General features: G+C 34.9%; 1 protein-coding gene across 2 annotated transcripts in view; it reads left to right on the top strand.

Moving 5' to 3' along the window:
- Window positions 1-26,774, top strand: part of Kcnt2 (potassium sodium-activated channel subfamily T member 2) — a 389,981-nt gene that overhangs the window by 244,851 nt on the left and 118,356 nt on the right. For both annotated transcript variants that reach the window (XM_038349154.1, XM_038349153.1), the window contains exon 13: window positions 15,612-15,720. In XM_038349154.1, coding sequence (XP_038205082.1) covers window positions 15,612-15,720 — 109 coding nt within the window. The remainder of the gene's footprint in view (window positions 1-15,611; window positions 15,721-26,774) is intronic.

Genomic DNA, 26,774 nt, shown 5'->3' with positions numbered 1-26,774 from the left:
CTGTATGCTGTCATCTTGTTTTATTGACAGTGTCCTTTGACTTTTATAAACTTTTCAGTTTCATGAGGTCCCATTTATTGCTGATCACAGTTTCTGCACTATTGGTGTTCCTTTCAGAAAGTTTTCTCCTTTGCTACTTTATTTTTTTTTATCAGATTTGATGTATCTGGTTTTATATTGACATCTTTGATCCACTTAGGCTTTAGTCTTGTGTTTTGTGCCAGGTGATAAATACGGATACATTTGTATTCTTCTATATGCAGCATCAAGTCTGACCAGAACCATTTTTTGAATTGCTTTCTGTTTTTCTGGTTTGTATTTTTGACTTCTTTATAAAAATCAGTTGTCCATAGATGTATGGATTTATTTCAAGGTCTTCAATTGGATTCCACTGAACAACATGTATATTTTAATGCCAATATCATGTGTTTTTTTATTACTATATAGCTCTGTCATACAGCATGAAATCAGGAATGGTGAAATATCCAGAAGTTCTTTAATTGTTCTGGATTGTTTTAACCATCCTGGGTATACATATGATGGTGAGAATTGTCCTATGATGCTCTGTGAAGAATCGTGTTGGAATATTGAATCTGTGGACTGCTTTTGATATTATGAGAATTTTTACTATGTAAGTCCAAAGAACAAGGCATATCTTTCCATTTTCTCAAATCTTCTTCAATTTCTTTCCTCACAGACTTGAAATTTTTTGTTTTGCTTTTTGTTTGTTTTTATCATGCAAGTCTTTCACTCACTTGATTAGAATTACCTGAAGATTAAAGGACATTGTAAAAAGCTATTCCCTTGATTTTTTTCAGTCCCTTTACTGTCTGTATATAAGAGATATAATGTTTTTGTTGTTGTTGTTAATCTTGTATTCAGCCACTGTTCTGAAATTGTTTATCAACTTTAGGAGTTCCCTGGTGGATTTGTTACTGTCCTTTACATATCTTGTGTAAATAATGTTACTTTGACTTCTTCGTTTCCTATTTGTATCCCATTTACTTCCTTCAGTTCACTTATTGCTCCAGCTAAAACTTCAAGTCCTGCATTGAATAGACATTGAGAGAGTGGAAAGCCTTTTCTTGTTTTTGATTTTAGTGGAATTATTTTGAATTTATCTCCATTTAATTTGATGTTAGCTATAGACTTGCTGTAAATTGTCCTTATTATGTTGTTATATGTCCACTCTCTCCAGACTTCTGAGATTAAAGGCTTGGGCCACCATACCTGGCCATTATATGACATTCATCATGAAGATTTATTGGTTTTTGTAAAGCCTGTTTTGCATGAAATTAGATGATAATGTTTTTCTTTTAGATGTTTATATGGTGGATTGCATTTACTGATTATTGTATATTGAACCATCCCTGCATCCCTGGAATGAAGCATGCCTGATCATGGTGAATGAGACTTTGATGTGTTCTTGGACTCAGTATGCAAAAATTTTATTGTTAGAACTATGTTCAAAAGGAAATTGATCTGTAATTCTCTTTCTTTGTTGAATGTTTATGTGGTTTAGGCATCAGGGTAAGGGTTGCCTCTTAAAATGAATTGACTATATTTCTTTTTCTGTTTTTGTGGAATAATCTCGGAGTACCAGCATTAAGTTCTTTGAAAGTCTGGTAGTGTTGTGCTCTAAAACTCTGTCCCTGGGCTTTTTTTCTTCCTTTTTCTTTTGCTTGATAAGTTTTTAATGATTGTTTCTATTTCACTAAAGGTTATAGGTTTATTTAAATTCTTTATCTGATCTTGATTTAACTGTGGTAAATAGTATTTATTGAGGAATTTATTAATTTAATTTAGATTTTTTAATTTATTGGAGTATTGTTTTCTTTAATTTTTTATATTACTTTATAAATAATACAATTCAAAAATCTCTACTTCCTCCCCCCTCCCACTTTCCTCCTGCTCCCCCACTCACCCTCCCCACCTCACCCTCCAGTCCTAAGAGAGGGGAGAGTACCCTGCCCTGTGGGAAGTCCAAGGCCCTCCCCCCTCTATCCAGGCTTAGGAAGGTATGCATCCAAATAGAATAGGATCCCAAAAAGCAGTACATGCAGTAGAGACAAATCCCAGAACCCTTATCATTGGCTTCTCAGTCAGCTCCAATTGTCAGCCCCCTTCAGAGAGTCCAGTTTGATCCCATGCTCACTCAGTCCCAGTTCAGATGGATTTGGTGAGCTCCCATTAGTTCAGGTACACTGTCTCAATGGGTAGATCAACCCCTCATGGTCCTGACTTCCTTGTTCATATTCTCTCTCCTTATGCTCTTCAACTAGACCCTGGAGCTCAGTCCAGTGCTCCAATGTGGGTCTCTGTTTCTGTCTCCATCCATCGCCAGATGAAGGTTCTATAGTGATATTCAATATAGTCATCAGTCTGATTATGGGAGAAGGCCAGTTCAGGCACTCTCTCCTCCACTGCCCAGGGTCCTAGCTGGGGACATCCCCGTGGACACTTGGAAACCCCTCATGAGCCAAGCCTCTTTCCAACCTCAAAATGGCTCCTTTAATTAAGATATCTTTTTCCGTGGTCCCATATCCGTCCTTCCTCTGTCTTAACCATCCCACTCCCCCAAGATCTTCCCGACCCTCCCCTTCTCCCTTCTCTCCTCCCTTTTCCCCACCCCACCTCACTCCCATGCTCCCAACATTTGCCTGGCTATTTTTTCTGCTTCTAATTTTCAGGAGAATCTATATATGTTTTTCTTTAGGTTCATCTTATTACTTAGATTCCCTAAGATCGCGAATTATAGGCTCAATGTCCTTTGTTTATGGCAAGAATCCACTAATGAGTGGATTCTATTTACTCATGATATATAGGTCTATTTAAATTGTTTGCCTGGTCTTGATTTAATTTTGGTATATGATATTTATATTTCTTTTACATTTTCCAATTTTGTGGCACACAGGCTTTTGTAGTAAGACCTAATGATTCTCTAAATTTCCTCAGAATCTGTTGTTATGACCCCCTTTCTATTTCTGATCTTGTTAATCTGAGTGTTCTCTCTTCACCTTTTGATTAGTTTGGATAGGGGTTGTCAATCTTGTTGATTTTCTCAAAGAACCAGCTCTTTGTTACTTTGATTCTTTTGATTGTTTTCTGTGTTTCTATTTTGTTGATTTCAGCCCTCATTTTGATTATTTCCAGTCTTCTACTCCTCCTGGGTGAGTCTGCTCCTTTTTTTTCTAGAGCTTTCAGATGTGTTGTTAAGTTTCTAATGTGAGCTTTCTCTGTTTTCTTTTGTGGGCTCATAGTGCTATGAACTTTCTTCTTCGCACTACTTTCATAGTGTCCCATAGGCTCAGGTTTGTTGTGTCTTCATTGTCATTGAATTCAAGAAATTTCTTTCTTTATTTTTTCTTTGACCCAGGGGTGGTTCAGTAGTTGACTGTTAAGTTTTCATGAGTTTGCAGGCTTTCTGGGGGTGGAATTGTTGTTAAATTCTAACTTTACTCCATGGTGATCCAATAAGACACAGGTGGTTACTCCAATTTTTTTTTTTTTGTATCTGTAAATGTTTCCTGATCAATTTTTGAGAAGGTTCCGTGAGATGCTGAGAAGAAGATAAATCCTTTCTTGTTTGGTGGAATGTTCTATAGATGTCTGTTAAGTCCACTTGATTCATTACATCTGTTAGTTCTCTTATTTCTCTGTTAAGTTTCTGTCTGGTTGACCTGCCCATTTGTGAGAGAGGAGTGTTAAAATCTCCTTCTATTAGTGTGTGGGGTTTGATGTGTGATTTGAGTTCTAGTAATGTTCCTTTTACATATGTGTGCACTTTTATATTAGGGGGCATAGATATTCAGGACTGAGACTTCATCTTGATGAATTGCTCCTTTGTGGCTTTTATGGTCCCCTTCTTGTTTCTGATTTTATTAATTTGGATATTCTCTCTTCACCTTTTATTTAACATAGGTAAGAGTTTGTCTATCTGATTGGTTTTCTACTCCTGAATTGGGGTTGGTATGCAACAACTTCTGGAGGATGGAAGCCAGGCGGGGATGGTATGGGGGATGCATGGAGATGTGGGCATTGAGGCTGAATGTTTCATAATTTTGATATAGTGAACTTATTCAGTAGTATTTCCCGAGTCTACCAATGTGTCTGTGTATAAGGATAACATGTTCAATGTAAATTTGTGTTTTAAAACTTGCATAGCTATGTATTTTCTACTGAGGGAAAATTTAAAGCTACACATGATGTGGTTCTTATTTACCCTGAAATAATTAGAATAAACTATTATTTATCTGAGTTTTGATGTCTTTTGATACCCTACTATTTCTGAAAAATAAATTTTTATAGTTTTATCAGAGTGTTCATTTAAATCTGAATTAAATGAATTATTTTGTTACATTAATAATATCACTAAGTACTGTAACAAGGGAAAACAAGGATGTCACAGAAATTGTTCTATGTGTATTGGTCTCAACTAGAAAAAGAAAAACATTCTCAATAGCAGCAACAAACTATGGATAATTATACTATAATGTTTTAAAATATTAAAGTTTATAATAATAAGTGGTATCTATATATATTAGAAAATTTGAAAACAATCCTGAATTTTAAAGTGCCAAGTTTTCTACATCAATAACTATTTCTTCTTAATGTTGAATGAACAAAGTACTTTCAAAACTATCGTCAAGTATAAATTGATTTAAGTCAAAATTCTTTTTAATTAGTACAGATTAAGTAATTGAAAAAACAATAATGTGTGTTGGGTAGGGAGATGCCTCCTTGAGTAAGAATGCTGTTTTTGCAAGTCTTGGGAACTAAGTGGAAATCCCCAGATCCCACCAAAACAGCAGAGTATAATTGTGCCTGGCTACATTAAGTGAGGACTAAGACAGCTCGATTCTCATACCCACCAGCCAGCCAGATTAGACTAAATTTTGGCATTTATGTTGTGTTATGATCCCTATCTCAAACAGTAAGGTAGAGAATGACAGTGAAAGACTCTTGCATTCCTACTCCAGTTTCCACATATTCACTCACATGCTCATAAGCATACAGAACACATACATATACATACAAACAAACAAACACATGTTGTAGGATGCTGCTTGTTTATTTCCCAGCTGCCTGGACTCCCAAAATATTCACACAGAAACTATATTATTTTTTTGTGATTTCTTTTTTTTTTATTAAAGATTTCCATCTCCTCCCCCTTCCCTACCTTCCCTTCCACCCATATCCCCACTCCACCCCTCTCCAAGACAAAGAGCCATCAGGGTTCCCTTCACTATGTTAAGTCCAAGGTCCTCCCAGCTCCCCCTAAGTCCAGGAAGGTGAGCAACCAAACTGACAAGGCTCACAGTGAGCCCGTCCATGCTGTAGAGTTCATGTTCATTGCCGTTGTCCTTGGTTTCTCAGTCCTCCACCACCGTCAGCCACATTCAGAGAGTTCGGTTTGGTCCCCTGTTCCATCAGTCCCATTCCAACTGGACTTGGTGGTCTCCTGTTAGATCTGTCCCACTGTCTCAATGGGTAAACGCACTCCTCACGATCCTGACTTCCTTGCTCATGATCTCCCTCCTTTTGCTCCTCATCAGGACCTTGGGAGCTCAGTCCGGTGCTCCTATGTGGGGCTCTTTCATTTTCTCCATCCAATCCAGGTGAAGGATCTATGGTGATATGCAAGATATTCATGAGTATGGCAATAGGATCTGTACATTTCTGGCACCCTTTCCTCAGCTGCCCAAGGACCTAGCTGGGGGCGTCTTCCTGGACACCTGGGAACCCCTCTAGAGTCAAGTCTCTGCCAACCCTAGAATGGCTCCCTTAATTAAGATATATAATTCCTTGTTCCCATATCCACTTTTCCTATATCCTAACCAATCTATTCCCCCAAGCTCTTCCCATCCTCCACTTCACACTTTTCTCTCCCCATCCCCTCCTCCCCCCATCCCACCCCACCGCTATGTTCCCATTTTTTGTCCGGCAATCTTGTCTACTTCCAGTATCCAGGAGGATAACTATATGTTTTTCTTTGGGTTCACCTTCTTATATAGCTTCTCTAGGATTTTTTACGAATTATAGGCTCGATGTCCTTTATTTATGGCTAGAAACCAATTATGAGTGAGGACATCCCATGTTCATCTTTTTGGGCCTGGGTTACCTCACTCAGGATGGTGTTTTCTATTTGCATCCATTTGCATGCAAAATTTATATCGCTGCCCTGCCCATTAGTTTTAGTTTCTTATTTGCTTACTCTTACATCTTAATTACACCCATCTCCATTTATTTATATTTTACCATGAGGCTTCTGGCCTTCTGGCAAGGTTTCAACATGTCTGTCTCTGGTAGGCGCTCCATGGCTTCTATCTGACTATGCCTCCTTTCTCCCAGCAATCAGTTTAGTTTCCCTACCTACCTCTATGCTGCTCTGCAGAGGCCCAAGCAGTTTCTTTATTAACCAATGATATTCACAGCATGCAGAAGGGAATCCTTCATCAAACACATACAGAAATAAACACATAGATAAATCATTTTATATGCTTTTTAAGGAAAAGACAATTATATTTTCCTTAATATGATGCTAATTGAAGATTGCAGATGTAACTTTCTGCAAATGTTTTTTGCAGCTTTTAACGGGATGAAATTGAAGTTGACATTTTATTATTGGTATGTACAAGTTGGAACAACTGTTCCAAGTTCATTTAGTAAAATAACTTGAAAAAAAGAGCCAAGCCTATTTGACATTTATTGAGTAGCTCTCATATGCCAAGGCATTGTTTACATTATGACATTTTATGCAACTGTTTTAGAGGTGAGAGAACTGGAGCTCAGCATAATAGCTTGTTGTTCACATGGGATATCAGTCAAATTTATAAATTAAAATGATTATACTGTTTAAAATCAAAATTAGTTCAACATCTATTCATTGTTCCCCAACATTCGCTTGTGGTCTACTGTTTCCTTTCCTTTGTCTGTTCCCTAGACAAACTTTGACTCTTTTCCCATTAAGCTATTCTTTATAAATGTGTGTGTGTGTGTGTGTGTGTGTGTGTGTGTGTGTGTAATCTGTTTTAACAAAGAGACAATTGTAATTCTCACATCTACTTTTAACTCCCATTGTCATTTTTTGATCATTTACAGAAAAAATTTCCTAGCTATAAGTAGATACTATTTTTTGTTATCATTCTTTTCCATCTAAAATTAACCCTAATGATGGAACTCTGTGGCTGTAAACAAAATGTTATGGAAACCCACAGGCCACCTGGATGTTATTTCTGTTTTTGTTCTCATTGTGCTTCTTAATCACTTATTTATATTCTCAAAATCAGATGTTTTCCTGTCATTTCCATTACTGTTTTTTTGGAGGCTGACAGGTGACTGTAATTTATATACCAATTATTTAGCTCTTATTATCATGTCATTCATTAATTTGTTATTTGTGTTTTAAGAGACTATTTTGAAGTATACATTTGAGTACCTCTTATTAACTACTTATTTTATCACTTCCACTTTCAATTATTTAATGAATATTTACTGTGTTTTCTATTCCAAACAATAATATACCACTTGGACCCAAAGTTTTGAACTTAAGAGAAAAAATGTACCTCCCATAGGCTTATCTAGTAGCCCAAGTGATAATATTGAAAACAATTCTAAATCTTTTAATGGTTCTCCGTAACAATTAGAAAAGAGGACCCATCAGATGTCATGTGAATGATTCTTTAGAAGAAGATTGTTGGAGTATTACGTTAACATAAGACTAAGCTCCTTTCCTTTTATTAAGGCTGGACAAGGCAATCCAGTATGAGGAATAGGTTAACAGGAGCCAGCCAAAGCAACAAGGACAGTCCCTACTTTCATTGTTAAGAGTGCCATAAGTAGACCACATTACACGACTGTCACACATATTAGAGGACCTAAGTCAGTTCCATGGAGGCTTCCTGGGTTTTACTTTAGTCTCTTTGAGTTCCTATGAGCTTGGTTAGTTGTTTTATGGGTTTTCTTGTGATGCCCTTGTCCCCTTTGACTGCTAAAATTTTTCCTCTCTCTATTCAGCAGAATTCCCTGAGTTCTGCCTAACGGTTGTATGTGAGTCTCTGTTATCTGTTTCCATCAGTTACTGGATGAAGGCTCTGTGACAGCAACTGGGATAGTCACTAATCTAATCACAAGAGGTGGCCAGTTTAGGCTATGTATCCATTATTGCTAGGAGTCTTAACTGACGTCATATTTGTAGGTTTGTGGGAGTTTCCCTTGTATCAGGTTTCTACCTGACCTTGGAAAGGACCTCCTCCGTACTTTCCTTCTCCACTCATCAACCTGATCCTTCAAGTTCTCATCCCATCTTGCCACCAGTCCACACAGAAGATCTTTTCTATTTCCCATTTCCAGGGAAGTAACACGAATGGGGCCTGCTTGTTGGGGTTTCTGTCCTACCTGGTATCCCACAGCCGGCAAGCCCCAAAGAAAATCACACAGAGATCTCCATAAGTTATAAAACTGATTGGCCCATTAGGTCAGGCTACTTATTAGCTCTTGTATCTTATATTAACTCATTATTCTGATCTATTTTTGCCATTGGCTAGATACCTTTTTTTAGCTGGCAGGTCACATCTTGCTTCCTCGGTGGTCTGCGCAGGACTGGGAGGAATCAACTTCCTCCTTCCCAGAATTCTCCTGTTCTCATTGCATGATTTCTACTTCCTGTCTAGTTTTCCTGCCTATACTTCCTGCCTGGTCAATCAGCGTTTATTTAAAACATGATTGACAGAATACAGACAGAATACAGGGAGGAGATCCACATGTTCCCTCTCTGTTACCTAGCCTCTCTGGGTCTGTGAATTGTAACATGGTTATACTTTACGTTACAGCTAATTTATAGTTATAAATTACCATGTTTGTATTTCTGGGTCTGGGTTATCTCACTTAAGATGATTTTCTGTAGTTCCATCTATTTGCCTTCAAATTTCCTGCTGTCCCTCAACCAAAGAATGAATAAAGATAATGTGGTACACTTACAATGAAGTACTACTCAGAGTTTTACTTTTGGTCACTTTACTTTTATCAAATAGAAAATATGAATTCATATGGAATTCTGGGGTTATTTTTCAATACGTTATTTAACTATTTAAAGTACCCAGATATGAATATTAAGCAGGTGCTTAGAAAAGAGATTGGATTTAACATGAGATAAATAGTTCTAAACACACATACACACACACACACACACACACACACGATAATGAATATAGGAAGTTCGTTAAAGCATAATGATTCAGAAGGACAGTAGGCCACTGAAGGATTGAATATAGCTAGGAAGTTTTCTTTGAATGACACTAAATATAGTGTTATATTTAGAGGTTATAAATGCAGTAAAAACCAACAAAGACAATTAATGAGAGAAACAGACAAATATTTTTAAGTAATAAGCATATACAAACCAAGAAAAAGAGGAGTTTCTAAATGAAGAGGACATTTGAGAAGGTTATACTGAGTGGTAATCATAGATTCAGGAAGGTTCATGTCATTGGTGATCACATCAGAATATCTTTTTTAAAATACTTAAATTTTACAATTGTACCTCTATCTTAATTTAGGCTAAATTTGTAAATTGAAAATTCAATTATTAAGTGTCTAATGAGACAACAGTGAGTGCAAACACATAATCAGTGAACAGAAGAACAAAAGAGAGCACATTTCTGGCCTCTCGAATTTCCCCTTTCCATGATTTGACAAATAGAAATCAATAGTGTAACAACTAAAATTGGTGAAGTCATTATAAATGACAAATAGAAAGAGTAAAGAATGAATAACACCTAAGAGGGATGAGGGGAAAGCAAATGCCAAGGGAAGAAAAACTAAAGCAAAACAAATAAACACAAAACATTACTAAGTTTGTGAGCAGAATTATTTTGAAGGATAATTTCTGAGCTAATTTTCACATGGAATTTATGATATTGATTGATGTCTTTGGTCCAAAGTTAGAAATTATTTGTATATCACCTATATATGGAACTTCTGATTTTATTTTCATCTTATAGGTAAAATATCCATGAAAATTAAAAATACAACAGCCTGAATTTTGACAGTTAACTGAAGTCTGAAACATATTTACAAGTAAGTGAGAAACTGCTGCTCTCTGCCATGTGGGAGTAGAAAGTTCTGGGAAAGCATTCCCACACAAATTTTTAAAACTCTTAACAAGATACACAAAGCAATTATTTTCAGACAAAACAACATGACCACAGTGAAAATGTGATCTATAAGAATAAGGGAAACAGCATGATCAGCTGCAAAACAAGCTCTACTTTACTTAGATGTATACATACATACATACATACATACATACACATACATACATACATGTATAAATAAACATATGCGTGTGTTCCTACTTAAAAAATAAGATAATCAAGTAGATCGTTGAAGTTTCACTGAATTGAGAAAACAGAGAACAAAGATTTATTTTCAGAGGAAGCAGGTGAAAAAAAGGAATTTGTAGAAAAAAAAGATATATTAAAAACCCTCATAATCTATTCTGAGGTCCTTAAGCTACTTGGCTGCTTAACATGTTCACATACAATTGATAAAAGTACATGAAGCTAAGCAAAGGAAAATAATTCTGGAGAAAAACATACACAAAATAAGAACCAAATCTTTTGTGCATTTAGAAAAAATTATATTAGGAGCATGTAATGGAAGGATCTTATTGAATGCCTCAGGTAATTATTAGGGACTCCAGAGAGGCAACTTCAAAAATATGAACATAAACCAATTCCACAGTGTAGGATATACTGACAAATGAAATGTGACCAGCTAGGGTACAAACATTTACGACCACCCTGTTAAGCCTTCACATCTCCACACCTCCATATATCTAGGTAGCACAGCTCCTGGGATAAGTGGGAAAAGAACCATGTGCAAAGTTATTTCAAATGAGAAAACAGTGAAGATTATTCCAGGATGAAAGTACAGAATGAAGTGCAATAGAATGGATCAACAAAAATCCAATCTATCTTTTGAAAATATGGATGAATTAGACTTCAGATAGATCTATGAGGAGAGAGTGTTGTGAGGAAAGAAGAACGAAATTAACAAGCAGAAGTGTATGTACTGAGCAGGGGAGTTAACTCAGTAAATACAAGCGTTTACAGTGCCATGCCGAAGATGTGAGTTTGATTCCCAAGCCCCACTAAAAGCCAGTTGTGGTTGTGTGGTAGTGATGTGCACCTCAAATTCTTACAGCAAAATCTGAGATAGGCCCAGCTCATAATGGAGCCAAATTCCATGGACTTCAACATTAGTTTTTCGACAGTTTGAAGAAAGGGGCGTGTCTCCCATGCTCTAGCCATTTCCCTCTATCTTTACACCATCCTCCTACACACAAAAGACCCAGCGAACCCTGAGCTCATAATTGTTCCTGTACTTCCACCTTTTTAGAATAGCATGTACTTGGGATCATGTAGTTTGTCCTTTCTGATTGTCTCTGGTTTTCTGTCTCAGCAACAGCACTCGACATCATCCATGGCGTTTTCTGGCTTGATTGGTCACTCTATTATTTTTTTTTTTTACTGTAAAATATTCCTTTGCATAAGTACAACAGAATTTATTTTATCTATTCATGTGTGGAAAGTAGTTTATTATTTTTATTTGATTATTTATTATAAAAAAGTCCCTATAAGCATTTATGTATAGACTTTTTGTATACATGTTTTTCCTATTTTTATAAATATTAAATACCTGCCCACATCATTTCCTGACCTCAGTGAATGGCACTATCTATCAATTCACATCTTGACTGATGTCTTGTGTTTTCAATGTTTTTGATATTTGTTTATCAAATTTAGTTTGTACTACTCTCCATTGTGTAAATGTGTCACATTTCTTTTTCCACTATTCCGTTGAATGTCCTCTAGTTTGTTTCCAGTTTCTAGCTACTTTGAATAAAGAAATAAAGCTTCTATGAACATAGCTGAGCAAGTATCCTTGTGTTAAGTTATCCTTGTGGTATATATCCAGAGTGATATAGCTGAGTCAAGGAAAATTGGTATTCCCAATTTTCAGAAAACTTGCCATATTAATTTCCAAAATGGTTGTGCAAATTTGCACTCCTACCAGCAGTGGAGAGTGTTACTCAGCTGTAAAAACAATGACATCACAAAATTTGCTGGCAATGGATGGCAGTAGAAGATTATCCTGAGTGAGTTAACCAGAAAGACAAACATAATCGTTGCCTAGGCCAACTGTCATCAGAGAGGCTTTAACCAGCGACTGAAGGAAACAGATACAGAGTCCAACAGCCAAACTTTAGACTGAGCTCTGGGAATCCTGCAGAAGATGGGGAAAAAGGATTGTAGGAACCAGAGAGGTCAAGAACACCACAGAAAACCCACAGAATCAATTAACCTGTGTGCAAAGTGGTTCACTGAGACTGAACTGCCAGCCAGGGAGCCTGTATGGGACTGCATATATGTTACTCTTGTATAGTTTGTTCGTCTAGTGAAACTCCTAATAGTGTGAGCAGAGACCGTCTCTGACTCTGGTACCTGTTTTTTTTTTTTTTTTTTTTTTTGGTTTTTCGAGACAGGGTTTCTCTGCAGCTTTTCAGGTTGGCCTCGAACTCACAGAGATCCGCCTGCCTCTGCCTCCCGAGTGCTGGGATTAAAGGCGTGCGCCACCACCGCCCGGCTTCTGGTACCTGTTTTGGGAACCTTTCCCTCCTCCTGGGATTCCTCATCCAGCCTTACTAAAAAAAGGGAGATGCTTAGTCTAACTGGAACTTGATAGACCATAGCTAGCTGATAACTCAAAGGAGACCAGCCTTTTCTGTAGAAAAACAGAAGATGAAGAGAGGATCGGGGGAGGGGAAGTGAATTGAGGGGTTGGAAGGAGAGGAGAGAGGGAAAACATTGGTCAGGATCAGATCAACAGACTGATCTCATAATTTCTTAGAAGCCAGGTCCTGGCATGGGGTTGGGGTGGCAAAGAACAAAAGCTGACTTTGTCATAATGTGTCTCTATGGAGTTGTGTCAGCCCAAGCCTTATTTGAGTGTGGAGTGGTCACTCCTACTGTGTTCTGTGAGAGATATCTGAGATAAGGGCAATGCTCTATTTTGCTTTATCTGGCTTGGATAAAATTACTTAGCTGATAACAGCATGCAAATTGTTAAGTCTATTGATAAGAATGCCAAATTTGTTATTTAGGTTTTTTCCTATTTTTATTATTTCTACTATTAAAAATTTCAAAGACTATGGAAAATAATTTGTGTTTGTTCAACATTTTCGGGCAGCTTCTTTTTTTTCAAATATTTAACCGATTTCTTTTTTTAATTATTTCGTAAATAATACCATTCAAAATTTCCACTTCCTCCCCTCCTCCCACTCCCCTCCAGCTACCCCACTCACCCTCCCTCTTCCCCTCCAATCCTAAGAGAGAGGAGGGTACCCTGCCCTGTGGGAAGTCCAAGGCCCTCCCCACTCCATCTAGGCTTAGGAAGGTTTGCATCCAAATAGACTAGGATCTCAAAATCCAGTACATACAGTAGAGACAAATCCCAGTGCCATATCATTGGCTTCTCAGTCTGCCCCAATTGTTAGCCACATTCAGAGGGTCCAGTTTGCCCCTTCTGTCCCAGTCCAGCTGGATTTGGTGAGCTTCCATTAGCTCAGGCACACTGTCTCAGTGGGTGGACCAACCCCTAGTGGTCCTGACTTCCTTGCTAGTTCAACTCCTTAGCCATTGGTCAGCTGCTTAAAGATCTTTTTATAGACTATTTGTTTCCTTTATTGTGATGATATGTGATTGAATTGTGTCTGCATTTTCTACATGAAAATTCTGATTTATCCAGTCCAATTAGATACCGAGGGACACACAGCTTAAATCATTGTAAAATAACATAAAATAAAATAAATTGAAAAATGTATAGCTATGTCTTTTAAAATTATGGTTCTGTTCTATTTGGGTTTAAATTTTGTGTTTCTAATGAAGGAAAAAATCATTACTCGATTATTTATAATGTTGTAACCTCATAATCATTCTATATTAAATAATAGATATTCATTTGAGAGTCATTAGTAGTGTTGTTAGTGTTCTCAAGAATTGTATTCATTGTGTTCATGGAGATGCCTGTGTGCACTGATGCCATCCTGATCTAGTGTTAACCAGCTTTTGTGTAAGTTGCATTCACTGTTTTGTTCAGGCTGCTGCAGTCCCAGAGCAGAGTAAAATGCATCACTGCTAAGTAGCAGATTAAGAAGCCTGAGATCATAGTGCAAGCGTATCCAGTGGCTGACTAAAAGTGACTTTTTGGTTCCTAGTTATCGTATTCTAGGCTAAAGAACAAGATGTTTGAACGGGCCTGGGAGGCTTCTAGGTTTTCTTTTATAAAAACTCTACCTTTTCTTTATAAGAATACCATTGATGTGAGGGGACCTAAGGACTTTTTAAGGTCCCTTATCCTGATGAACTCAGAGAATTAAGAAAGCAACATAAATACCGTGGGTTAGGATCACAAAAATAAAGTAAAATAAAAAGTATATATCAGTTACCAAGTATTGACAACAGGCTCTTCTTTCTGTATTGCCATATTCAACCCAATATATCTACTTGTATCACACATTGATGGAAGAGGTTATTTTCATCTTCTTTGTCCTAGAAACAACTGATAAATAGAATTTTCTTTATTTCCATTGTACACTAAGGCAGTTACTAGTCATATGTGGCTCTCAATATGTGATGGGTGGCTAGTGTATCTAAAGAAATTCATTTATTTTAGTTAAACTTGAACATCAGTATGAAGCTATTGACTACTAAATGGCAATGCTAACCCACAACATCCATTTCTAGAAACTACCTGGTAACAGGACATCTTAGTTTCTATTAATATGTCCTAAATTTATACAATTGCTTATGTGCAAGATTTCACTTTGAAAATGTATTTGCAATTTGGTTTTCTTAGCATCTTTACATTCCCAATACATTTTATCCCCACTGTTTCTCATCACTGTACACACACACGTATGTACATTTACACTGTTGAACAGAAGAACAGAATAAATGCTTTAGCTTTTACTGTTGTATGAACAATCTGATATGTTTTCTGCTTGGGTTGTCACTGAAGTTGCTTATTTTTTTCTTCAAAGTTTAAAATAAACTTACATGAGAAATTATATTTATGTGGGGATTGTCATTATAACTAATACTGCACCCATTCTTTTATGATTCTGGCTATGTTTAATATCGTTTAGCAATTATTCTCTTAGTCTCTAATGTTCTAATTCTTAGTATTGCTGATTAAATTAGAAATAAGACCCTATATGTAAATAGTAAGTGTTTTCAAAAAGAAAATTTTAGTTGAACATGGTGGTAAAAGATTGTAGTCACAGTTCTGAGACAGAAGCAGGATAATTAGAAGTTCAAATCCATACCCATGTGCATATTAAATCTGAATACAATATGAAATATAGAAGACACTAACCCAAAACACCAAAACCAAAATCAAGATGATATCAGTAGTTTTCATATTTAAACTTTAACTATAGATGTGATTATCTAAATTAATTGCCTTACTATTTTATTGTGTATTTATCAATTTAATACTTCTATTATTAAATTTATTCTTAGAATATTTTGAATATCTTATCATTTCAGGATCATCAAACAATTTTGAGAGCATGGGCTGTGAAAGATTTTGCTCCAAATTGTCCTTTGTATGTTCAGATATTAAAACCTGAAAATAAATTCCACATCAAATTTGCAGGTAAGCTTTGGTCTTTACTGATAGTCTTTGAATTCTTCCATTAAATTCCTCCAAGACTCTTTTGCTATTTATTGTTTACATTTATAAAGTGAGTGACAATTCCTTAACTCATGGTCCTGAAGGGCAGAAATGATTCTCTTTTAATTATTTACTTAAAATACAAGAATTTCTAAGAAGCAAGAATATAATATTTGAGATGAATCTTTGCTTTTGACATTCAACTTGCTGTTTTTATCACCAGAGTTTGCTGTGCATGTTTTTAAGTTTATTTGTATTTTTAAAAGAAGCTGTGAATAAGTTTTATGTTCAGGTCTCTGCTGTATTTATTACTCAAAACACAAATTACCTTCATCTATAGTATATTGCAGTGTGATACATTAATATGCAATCTTTAATTTGAGTTATAGACTTTAAAATAATTCAAGAAAAATGCAAATCTTCTGTTTTGTTGCTTTAGAGACACCACTTTAAAAGGGTACATTGGCTAGGGAAATCATGCTTTGCATTATTAGTTAACTGAACAATAAAAATATATTTAATTATTTTTCCTAAATGCTTCTGTAGGAGAAAGGCACAATTTTGTGTCTGATCAGTAATTCATGTACTTTTCTCCCCAATCATAATGGGCGTGTTTTGTATTTTGTTTATTTTGTTTTAAGTTACCTCAACAATCAAAGCTTAAATGGTTATTAATATGTAAGTCCTTTAAGCAACATGACACTAGTTATTTTGTACACAATGTGTCCACATAACTTAAATGCTAACTTGTGGGTTTATTATACTGACTCTATCTCCATCCAACACCAGATAAAGGTTCTATGGTGATATGCAAGATATTCATCAGTGTGGCTACAGTAAAGGGCCAGTTCAGACCCCCTTGCCTCAGCTGCTCAAGGAGCAAGCTGGGGCTATCTCCTTGGACACCTGCGAACCCCTCTAGAGTTCAATCTCTTGCCAACCCTCAAATGGCTGCCTTAATTAAGATATATACTTCCCTGCTTCCATATCCACTCTTTCTCCATCCCAACTGTCCCATTCCCCCAAGCTCTCCCCATCCTCCCCTTCTCACTTCTCTCTCCTCATCTCCCCTTACCTCCATCCTACCCCCACACCCAAGCTCTCAATTTTCTGAAATAAACACTATAAATTAATTTTAAATAATAAGAAAATAATGAGGTGGTGTTACAGAGTTAGTTCTACCATGTCCTGTCCGTATCACAAATGACTTAATCAGTTGCTTTTCAGAAAATGTATATAGGACAACCCAAAACACCGACTCTCTATGCTGTGTATTATTACACTTTGTAAGATCTTTAGAAAATACTCATTGCAGGAGGTCCAATTGAAGTGGTCTGAGGTGGTGGTTCCAAGGCTAAAAAAGCTGAAAAATAGACACAAGAATCATCCAAAAAAGATGCATTTGTGAGGGAAATAGAAAAGTATATGTGAAGTACCTCATTAAGGGTTTTTCCATAATCCTGTTTGAAGTAAACATTCATGTGTTTAATTACTATTGATAAATTAAAAATAACATATTAGGGTAACATTAATGAATGAGCAGTAATCAAAATATTATGAATGTCAACATTTAATACTTGAAAAGCTCAGGAATGCAAATTACTATTCAGAGTGATGCTTTCCTTTCTTTCTGAAAAGTTGCCCCTGTTCCATCGAATAGGGTTAGTGGTGAGGATTAAAATATATTTGGAAAATTTTTAACCATCTATTGAATAATAATGGATTTAAATAATCAGGCAATAGCTGCAGGTAGTATGAAAAGCAACCCATAATTTTGAATGTGAGATAATGCACACTCAGTGGCGATATCCACTCTTCTGCACTTTCCTTATACAGTCATCAATTATATGCTTCCCATAGATTGATCACATGTGTTGAAATAGTCTATAAGCAAGTCAGGTGCTGCAGAAACTATTCTGTTGATTTTCTTTCAAATGTTTTACTTGACATTATGATTATAAACCTACCAAGATGAGTCCATTATTTCAAAACTCTCTTTCAAGGGTTCATCTCAATATTTCTTATTTTGACACATGTTAAAATTCTGCTTAATAGTGCTTTATGATTTTTTATAGTTGAGATTACAACATTTCAGATGGGAGTCTTTTTATAGTATTAAAGATAAAAGCATTATAGTTTCACTAAAATGTCAAAAAATATTAAAGCTGATGTATGAAACTCGCAAATTAGTATAATTCATTTCATATCCCAGCAAGAGTTTGAGAAGTAACATACTTTTCTTAATAAAATTCAATGGATAAAACTGTCAGCTTGGATAGTATATTGCTAAAATGATGGTCCCCAAGGAGCCAAACTTCATCCCACTGGTATGTGGTCTTTTAGCCTCTGTGCTGAGTGTGAAGATGCTCTGTTTAGCGCCTTGTATGAAAGGAAAGAAAAAGAAAATATAAGGCCCATCACGCTTGTGCTTGTACCTCCCAGCAGGTACCCCAAAGTAGTAACCATTTTGTACATATTTTCATATCTCTGTTGTCCAGTGGAACTTAGCAGTTTCTTTGCTCAAATGAAGAAATGCTACCTTTCTTTTACAATCAATTTTTGAATTTTTTTTCATTTTGAGGTTATTTTGGTCAGATTTGTTAGATTAAATTCAAATGATAATTTAGCTTTAGTTATGTTAAATCTATTTTCATTGAGAAAGGTTTTCAGTAATTTCGTATTGTGACAATTGGCTCTGAAGCCTATAACACAGATTATTGCATCATTCTATAGAGTGCTGGAGAATGTGGCTGTGTGACATCTTACATTGTCTATTTACTTCATGTTTACCCAATAATTCTAGTGAAGCCTCTCCTGATCAATATTCAATCTAACAACATCCATAGAAAATTTATGCCTACATACTGTTGAGGACCTCAAGAATTGCTTCTCTTCAGTTGAAAAACACTTGTTGGAAAAATGCAAACAAAAAAAAAACCTTCAGATATAGACATACAACTACAGAACATTTAGTCATACTGAAATAAATCTCATGATTGTCTTTTCTGTTTGCATTCCAAACTTATTTAAAAGCCTGGAAACACATGAGCACAGACCAACAGACACAGATAGACAGTCACAGACACACAGAGAGACATACAGACACCATACATACTATAAGAGGAACAAGAGAGAGAGAGTTGCTTATATTTCCTGCTAGAAAGGAGAACACCTTGAATGAATTCCAATCAGCTTAACAAACACACTGCATTCTTTTACTCACGAGCTTCATTTACAAGAAGTTCTCTGTTTCTTAGGCTGATGAAGTTACTTGCCATTTAATTGCAAGGAGGATGAATGTTGTAGGATAGTGTTATAGGGATGAACTGCAGGTAAGTTTAGGGTAACTTTCTAATCCCATTACCCCCAGTAAAATGTTAGATGCTCTGCACACACTCATATATCTTTTCTCATTCCTCTTTTCTTTTTTATCTGATTTGAAGTCAAAGAAAAGATTGCAAACTCAATTAGCTCATGAGATTATGAATTCTTCATAAATTTTATTTTTGATGTATTAAAATATTTTGTATGTAACATAATCCGACTTTAGTTAATGAATGAAAAAAATCACACCCATATTTCTAAGTGTTTACAGAATGAACTACTTTCTACTTCACAACTACAACAAATCTGAAGTATGAATCATTCACTACAGTTGTGGGAGTTAGCTCTCCACTAATTACAAAGCATAATTACAATAAGAAGTTAGATGTGAACAAAAGTAAATATACATTTAACAGTACTTTTGGCAGTGTTATAAGTAATGAATTTTTATTAGCATGACTACAGTTGCAAAGATATTATTGTAAATAATGCATGCATACAACTCACATGTTATGGAGAAATAGTTTGATTTAAAAAATTGAAGATTATATTTCATCTTAGACACTATGTGGATTTTTTTCTTTTTGTGAACCCTTAGATGTTTCAGTACCTCACTTTTGCCCACGCAGAAAAGAGAGTGTGGAATATCTCCAAGCAATATAAATATTGGAAATTAACTTAGCTGTTTCTAAATAGCATATGGTTATGCAGGCTTGACTTTCTCCAAATGGTAAAGTGTGATATTTTCAAGCAGAGTGATTTCTCATTTCCCATGTCACACCCACATAGACATTATCTTAAACTTTGCTTCTGCAACCTGCTTAAGAACACAACGCCTTGAATGTCTGTACTTTCAAAATATAGAACATAAGAACTTTGAAATTCTTGATGTTTCTAGATGGAACACTAACTATTCAACAGAAGGCCATGTTCAGTACTCTCTAGAGAATCTTTTGTTGTTTTAAAAAATTCAGCTTAAAAAATAAATAAATAAATAAATAAAAAATTCAGCTTGCACTTTACCGGTTATTAAGTTTTGGAAGTTTTTGTCCAGTCTATATTTGCTGATTCTTAGCAATTTGTTTTATTTGCTTAATCTTTCTGTGAATAAATACACATACACAGACACACATACTACACACAGAAACACATACCCACATGTTCAGATACATGCCTGTTAGACATACATATGTACAAAGACACACATGTGCAGGCATCCAAATATAAACACACATAAGCATATACACATAAATCCATGTATGAACACATTAGATTCATACTTTAGCAAGATTCTCCAGAGAAGAAGGTTGTATGACTTCAAGAGCTAAACTAACAATTTTAATGCATGAACAGATTAATAATAATACTACTTATCTAGTGCATATTCAGGTTTTTAATATTTGCAATACACTCTTAATTCTACATTTTAAAATTCAGTATTTTTTGAACATTTCTTCTTGTAAATATTTGTTAAATACTTTAAATTGAAATACTGTTAACTTTAGATATGTTAACCATTGTACAGAACTCATGTACACCCTCAGTTTTCTACAGATTATAAATTTCCTATATTATATAACCATGCCATGTTTTGTCTAAAAAATAAGTTATGATTATATATGTTTTTTAAGTAAAATATATTCTTGGATATCATTTTTGCTTGTCAATTTTTTTAAAAGGAGAACATTTTCTTTTCATTTTGTGGCCTTTGCAATTTTGATAAATGCTTTTATAAATTAGCCATCCCTCTAACCAAGTTTTTAAACACCTGAACAAATTGGTCTCGCAAAATGGGTTTATCAGGCAGTGTTTTTGTAGGCCACTTATAATTTAATTAACATATTTAGCACTTTTATGATTCTTTTCTTACAATTTTCAAACGTTTGTATAATCCCCAAACACTCAAACTCTCATGAGGTTCTGTGCAGAGTAAAATATTTTGTCACATTTAGAAAATTTCCAGTGTATTCTGTTCAGGGCTAAACTGCAGTCTTCAGTTATTGACTTCATTCTTTTGTTCGCATGCTTTATAAGGAGTTGTTATTTGTTCTTCCTTTCTCCTTTATTTACTTGTTCAAAATGCATCTGGGATCCCTTGTAAGAGAAATCTGTTGTCTCCACTAATGATAAGTGTGCACAGCATGATTGATAAGTGTGCAGTGTGTGCTCTGTATTTGGAAGAAACTTTATTTCGTTTGCATCATACTGTAAAATTATGAGTGAGGTAAGATGTCAGGACACTGTTTTTAGTCACTATCTCTTTGGAGACTTAACTCTATCATGTCTCCATCTCTATGCTTTATTTTCTGTGGCTAGTTCTTGATGATTTTTTCAATTTTTTTTACCCCAGGAAAACTCTTTGGGGTAAGCAAACAGGATGTGACAGATATTATGAGATGTTTTATTAACTTATTACTGATTGTCTTGGACAGTCTTATAATTTTTCAAAGACAATTAAAATTGTGCCTTAATAATTATCATTTTCTAACAAATGGGAATTTTTCTGGAAGCAACGAGAGGTTAACAACAGTCAGAGGAAAGCACATACAATTTAATCTATATAAAAAAAAAACTCACTCCAGGGAATATGGATTGAAGTGGCAAGGTTAAAAAGCACCCCTGGGAGCGATTATTTAGGAACCTATTATGGCTGTTCAGGTGAAAGATGCTGAGAAATTTAATTGAGGTTGTGAAAATAGAAAGAGAGAGTTAGGACAGATTCATAAACCATTTCATTTATTTTTCATCGATTGTGAGAACTGAGGAGAGTGAGGAAGTATTTTTTAAATCTTCATAGTTGATAAGATTTCTAACAGATCTATTTGCTAGTTGGTTAATAGCTGCTTCAGTGTCTCTACGCTAGAGTCTGTGATTCTGCTATGCTTCATCCGTTCATGGATTATGTAATGCCTGACTCCCAGTGTGTTTTCACTCCATTAAACAGAAAACATAGAGCTCTAATAAGGATATTTAGAGTTAATAGTATATAATTCCACACTGTGTAATATAACACACTTCAAAATGTATTCAGTAGTTTCTGTCTGGATGTATAAGTTCAAATAAGTTTCATGTTGAAATATACATGGAAGAATTCTAAAAGAATCCATAAGTAAGGCAAAGAGAACTGAAAAATAAATGTCTCCTGTGTATTTTTTTGGATGTTAGTTTTTTTACTCCATAAAGAGAAAAATCTAAAGGCTCTGGGAAAAAAAAAAAAAAAAAAACAAGAATAAGCAGAACTATCCCCGGAACTCAAGGAGGTCAGGAGGTCAGGGATAATTTCACACTCAGAGACATGATGGAAGGGACATTGGACATTGGTAAGAGATGTGCCCAGAAATACTGAAAAATACTTATAGTGAAGCTATTCTAAATTTGTTTTACTCTAATGTTTTCTTATATATTTTTTTTCATGGTATGCCTATTAGTTTATTTTATTAAAACAAAAGTCATGAAGTATCACATGTTTTCTCTTATATGTGAAATTAAAAAGTATCTGCCTGAAAGTAGAGACTTGGAAGTATGTGGGTGGAGGAGAGAGTAGACGAAAGCAGATTTTATCAGTGCACACTATACACACAAGGGAAAGCATCACTATATGCAAGCAATGTGTGTTAATTAAAACAGTCATTCTGGACAGGGTGGCGCACATCTGCAGTGCCAGCACTCAGAAAGCTGAGGAAGGAGGATCACAATTAGAGGTCAGTCTAGGCCAGATAAGGAGATCCTGTTGCAAAAACAAAACAAACATAGCCATAAATGTGACTATGGAGATTACTATATTGTTTTTTTTTCTCATTTTTTTATTCAAGATTTCCATCTCCTCCCCTTTATAGTTAAAGGAGTTCTGCTCATTACCCTGTTGGATCTCATTGCTTCAAAATGTTTATGAAATATTTCTTGTTCCTTGATCTTCAGATTTTGTAGTTGGCTTTCATGAACAAGTAGATATCTTTTAACCCTCTAAATTGACTACTGGGGAAATTACCTATATTGGTTTTTTTTTTCCTTTCTACTATTTTATCCTTAATTGTTCTTAGAATTGTGGTTTACATCATTTATTTAATGCTTTTTTTCTTTATTTCATCAGGGCATGCAAAATATCCATTATAAAATCTTTTGTGAACATTTGCCACATACTTATTTATGTGTTATAAACTCCTCCATGAGATCTTTCAAAATATCTTTGATTCTGACACTTAAGCAATCTTATTCCAGTTGCAATTGCTATTGAAAATAATAAAATTAATTTCAAGAGCACACAAAATGATAGTCCTCCAAACCATCCAGTACATGGTATGTGTCATGCTTATATCATTCCCACTTAATAGCAGATAGTGCTAATGACCATAATACAAGGAGTTTTGCCTGTCATATGTGTCAAATGAAGAATAACTGCTAAGCTTAGCTTTCTCTTTGAATGTTTGATTGGTTAGATTTAAAGATACTTAGAATTCTGTCTACTTTGTAGCAGTAGATTTAGTCAGTTTCAAATAAATTGACTTATATTGCCCTTCCTAATATCTGATTTCATACCTGAACATTTTAACATATACTATGTATAGAATTTTGTAATATTTAAAATATGTGTGTTTATATACATATATGTATTCATATGCATATGCATTATCTATTATAAAGATGAAAATATTCTTTCTTATTATTATAATATAAAGCTTCAAGAACTTTATTTAATTCTACTATAGAATAATAAGGAAAATCTTTAGTTGGAAAATCAAGACATTATATTTCTGAGTACAGGAGTTTTATCATAATATTAACATTTGATGTTGTAACTAATTCATTAATTCTTTGATTAATTAGTTTGGTTCATACAAAACTACAGAATTAAAATATTTAAACAATTAAAAAATGCAAATATCCTTTAAATAAAGTATTAATGAACTAATTGGAAAGCCGTTTTAAAGAATTTTGGAAATTCAAAACTGAAAAGACTTTAATGTTTTTAATCAATATGTTTATATTTATAACTTGTGAGATTAAATAACAGAAAGGTTTACTTAAATAAGTTTTTGCCATTTAGTGTTTGAATGTAGTCTAGTAGTTGAACTGGCACAATCTATGATATGTGAATACACACAGTTATTTTTATTGATCAATGCAATAAGATTGAGATAAAATTCACAGAATTGCTGTATGTTATATGTTCTCACAAGAAGAATATGTATGTTTCATAGCTCTCAATGCACTCACACCTAGAAGCAGAATCTATTAAGCAAGAAACATGAGAAATTTTACATTGCAGTCCATTCAATCACCATTTGTAATAAGCTTTTACTCTGTGAAAGAAAATGAATAACATTGCTTTTGTTTTGACTCTGTTTATTTTTCTGTCTAATATGTCTTTCCTAAAAGATGTTTGATTTCTATATTCAAAACTCAGGCCTGGGTTGGCTTAATTAGTGTTTCTGTTTACTGCTTTCCAAAGCACTGTTACCTAGCAACTATATGGGGAAATCTTGCAGCTTTAAGTCATACAAAAGCATAGAAAATAAAATGATGCAGACATCTAAAAACACCTTACCGAAACATAATTGTCATAATTGCAAATAATGTGTGACATTTTTGGAGGGAGGATCTATGGGACGTCTTTGGTCACATATGACTCAAATGAGATATAATCTACTCCCTGGCACTGGAAGTTTTACTGGATGGCATAAGATATCTAGTTGGGGCACTGTTTTCCCATTATGTGGTGACTATATTTAAATTACTTTCATATATATCATTGGAAGCTAAAGTATATAAACCCCAGAAGCTGTAGTAGTAGGCACTAGTAGGTTTCCATGTCTTTCAAATTTACTTTGTATTAGTTGTCCCTCATCATATTCCTTTTGTTTACTCTGACCTTCTATTTCTCCCCTCAGTTATTCTTGCTACTATAGCTTCCTTTTGTCTCTATCACACTATATTATATTTACCCTACTTTGAAAGATTCCTCCTTTCACCTTGCTTTTTCTAAGCTATGTACCCTTTGCAGTTATTTGGATTTAAACACACATTTCTAAACTTTGCAAAAAGCTCTGTTAAACTCTGTATTTTTGTGTCTAGAATTCCTTTCCCTCTCAGGTTTTAAGTGGATTTTAGTTGGACACGTGATTGCCAATTTGTTGTAAGAAGGTCTGCTTATTTGTTACTGGCTGATCAACCCCCAAATAAAGACACAGAAACTATATTATTTAAAACACTACTTCACCTATTAGCTCTAACTTTTTATTGGCTAGCACTTACATTTTAAATTTAACCCATTTCTAGTAATCTGTGTTTGACATGTGGCTGTGGCTTACCGGATAAAGTTTGGTCTGGCCCAAGTGGGGCTTAATGGCTTCTCTCAGACTCCGCTATTCTTTCTCCCAGCATTCAGTTTAGTTTCCTCCTACCAAGCTCTGTTCCCCTATAGCTCTGCAATAGGCCCAAAGTAGTTCTTTATTTTCCAATGGTATTCACAGCATACAGAGGGGAAACCCACATGACACAATATTAATTCTACTGATTCACTAGCATAGGTGTTACTCCTCAAGTTGTTCCACAAAACAGAAACAGAAGGAATATATCCTGTTATTTCTTATGAAGCCACTATTACCCACCTAACAAAACCAATGATACAAACAAAAAATGTACAGACCAACTATCCCTAATAAACATAAATGCAAAAATTCTCAATAATGTACTTGCAAACTGAATTCAACATATCAAAACTTTATATACCATGATCACATTGATGCAGGGATGGTGTCAACATACATAAATCTTTAAATGTAATCTACCACATAAGCTGATTAAAAGAGAACTGCTAAAGACCACCTCATTAGATGAAGGTCTATGGCTATGTCTAACATCTCTTCATGATAAAAGTCCCTGAGACAACAAATATACAAGGGATATACCTCAACAAATAAGAGCAATTTACTGCAAGTCTATAGTCAATATCATCTTAAATTGAGATAGACTCACAGCATTTCTACTAATATCAGACAAAGTGATGTGGGATTACCCACTGTGTGCTGTGAAAATGTTTTATAACCATTAGTTAATAAAGAAGCTGCTTTGAAAGTGACTGACAAACTGCCAGTATAGCTGAAACAATGATTGAAATTCCTGCTTCATAGAAAAGTCTGCATGATACTATGGGCCTGTAGGCTGAAAATGCTTTCCCCAATATTACAGAAGAATTTTGGGTGACTGCAGTGAGATATCTCTGTCAATTCTCGAGTTTTGAAAGTTGATTATAGTGCACTTCCTGTTTACTTAGGTAATATTATATACTTCTGGGGTCCTTGATAGAGTTGAAATAAGATATCTATAATTATAAAAGATAGATTATATATAAAACTTTAGACTCACAAAGATAGGACAGATGATATTTTATTAATTTGTCAAATGTAAATTGACTAAATATTGTAATTATAATTCTTGCTTGATAGCTGGTTTTTATATGTAATTGTACTATGTTAAAGTTAAAATCTTTTATTTAGACAGGGGATACCTTTTCTTTTGTGAGATACCTCTCTGTATGCTGTGAAAATGTTTGCTTGTTTGTTTTTACCATTGGTTAATAAAGAAGCTGCTTTGTTCCTATAGCAGGGCAAAATATAGTCAGGCTGTATGAGATATAGAGAGAAAGAAGGTGGAGTCAGAGAGAAACCATGTAGCTGCCGAAGGAGACAGATGCCGGCCACCAGAAAGAACCT

This window comes from Arvicola amphibius, chromosome 12 (genome assembly GCF_903992535.2).
Source record: "Arvicola amphibius chromosome 12, mArvAmp1.2, whole genome shotgun sequence".
NCBI classification, from domain to species: Eukaryota; Metazoa; Chordata; class Mammalia; order Rodentia; family Cricetidae; genus Arvicola; species Arvicola amphibius.
This window is presented reverse-complemented; position numbering and strand designations above follow the sequence as displayed.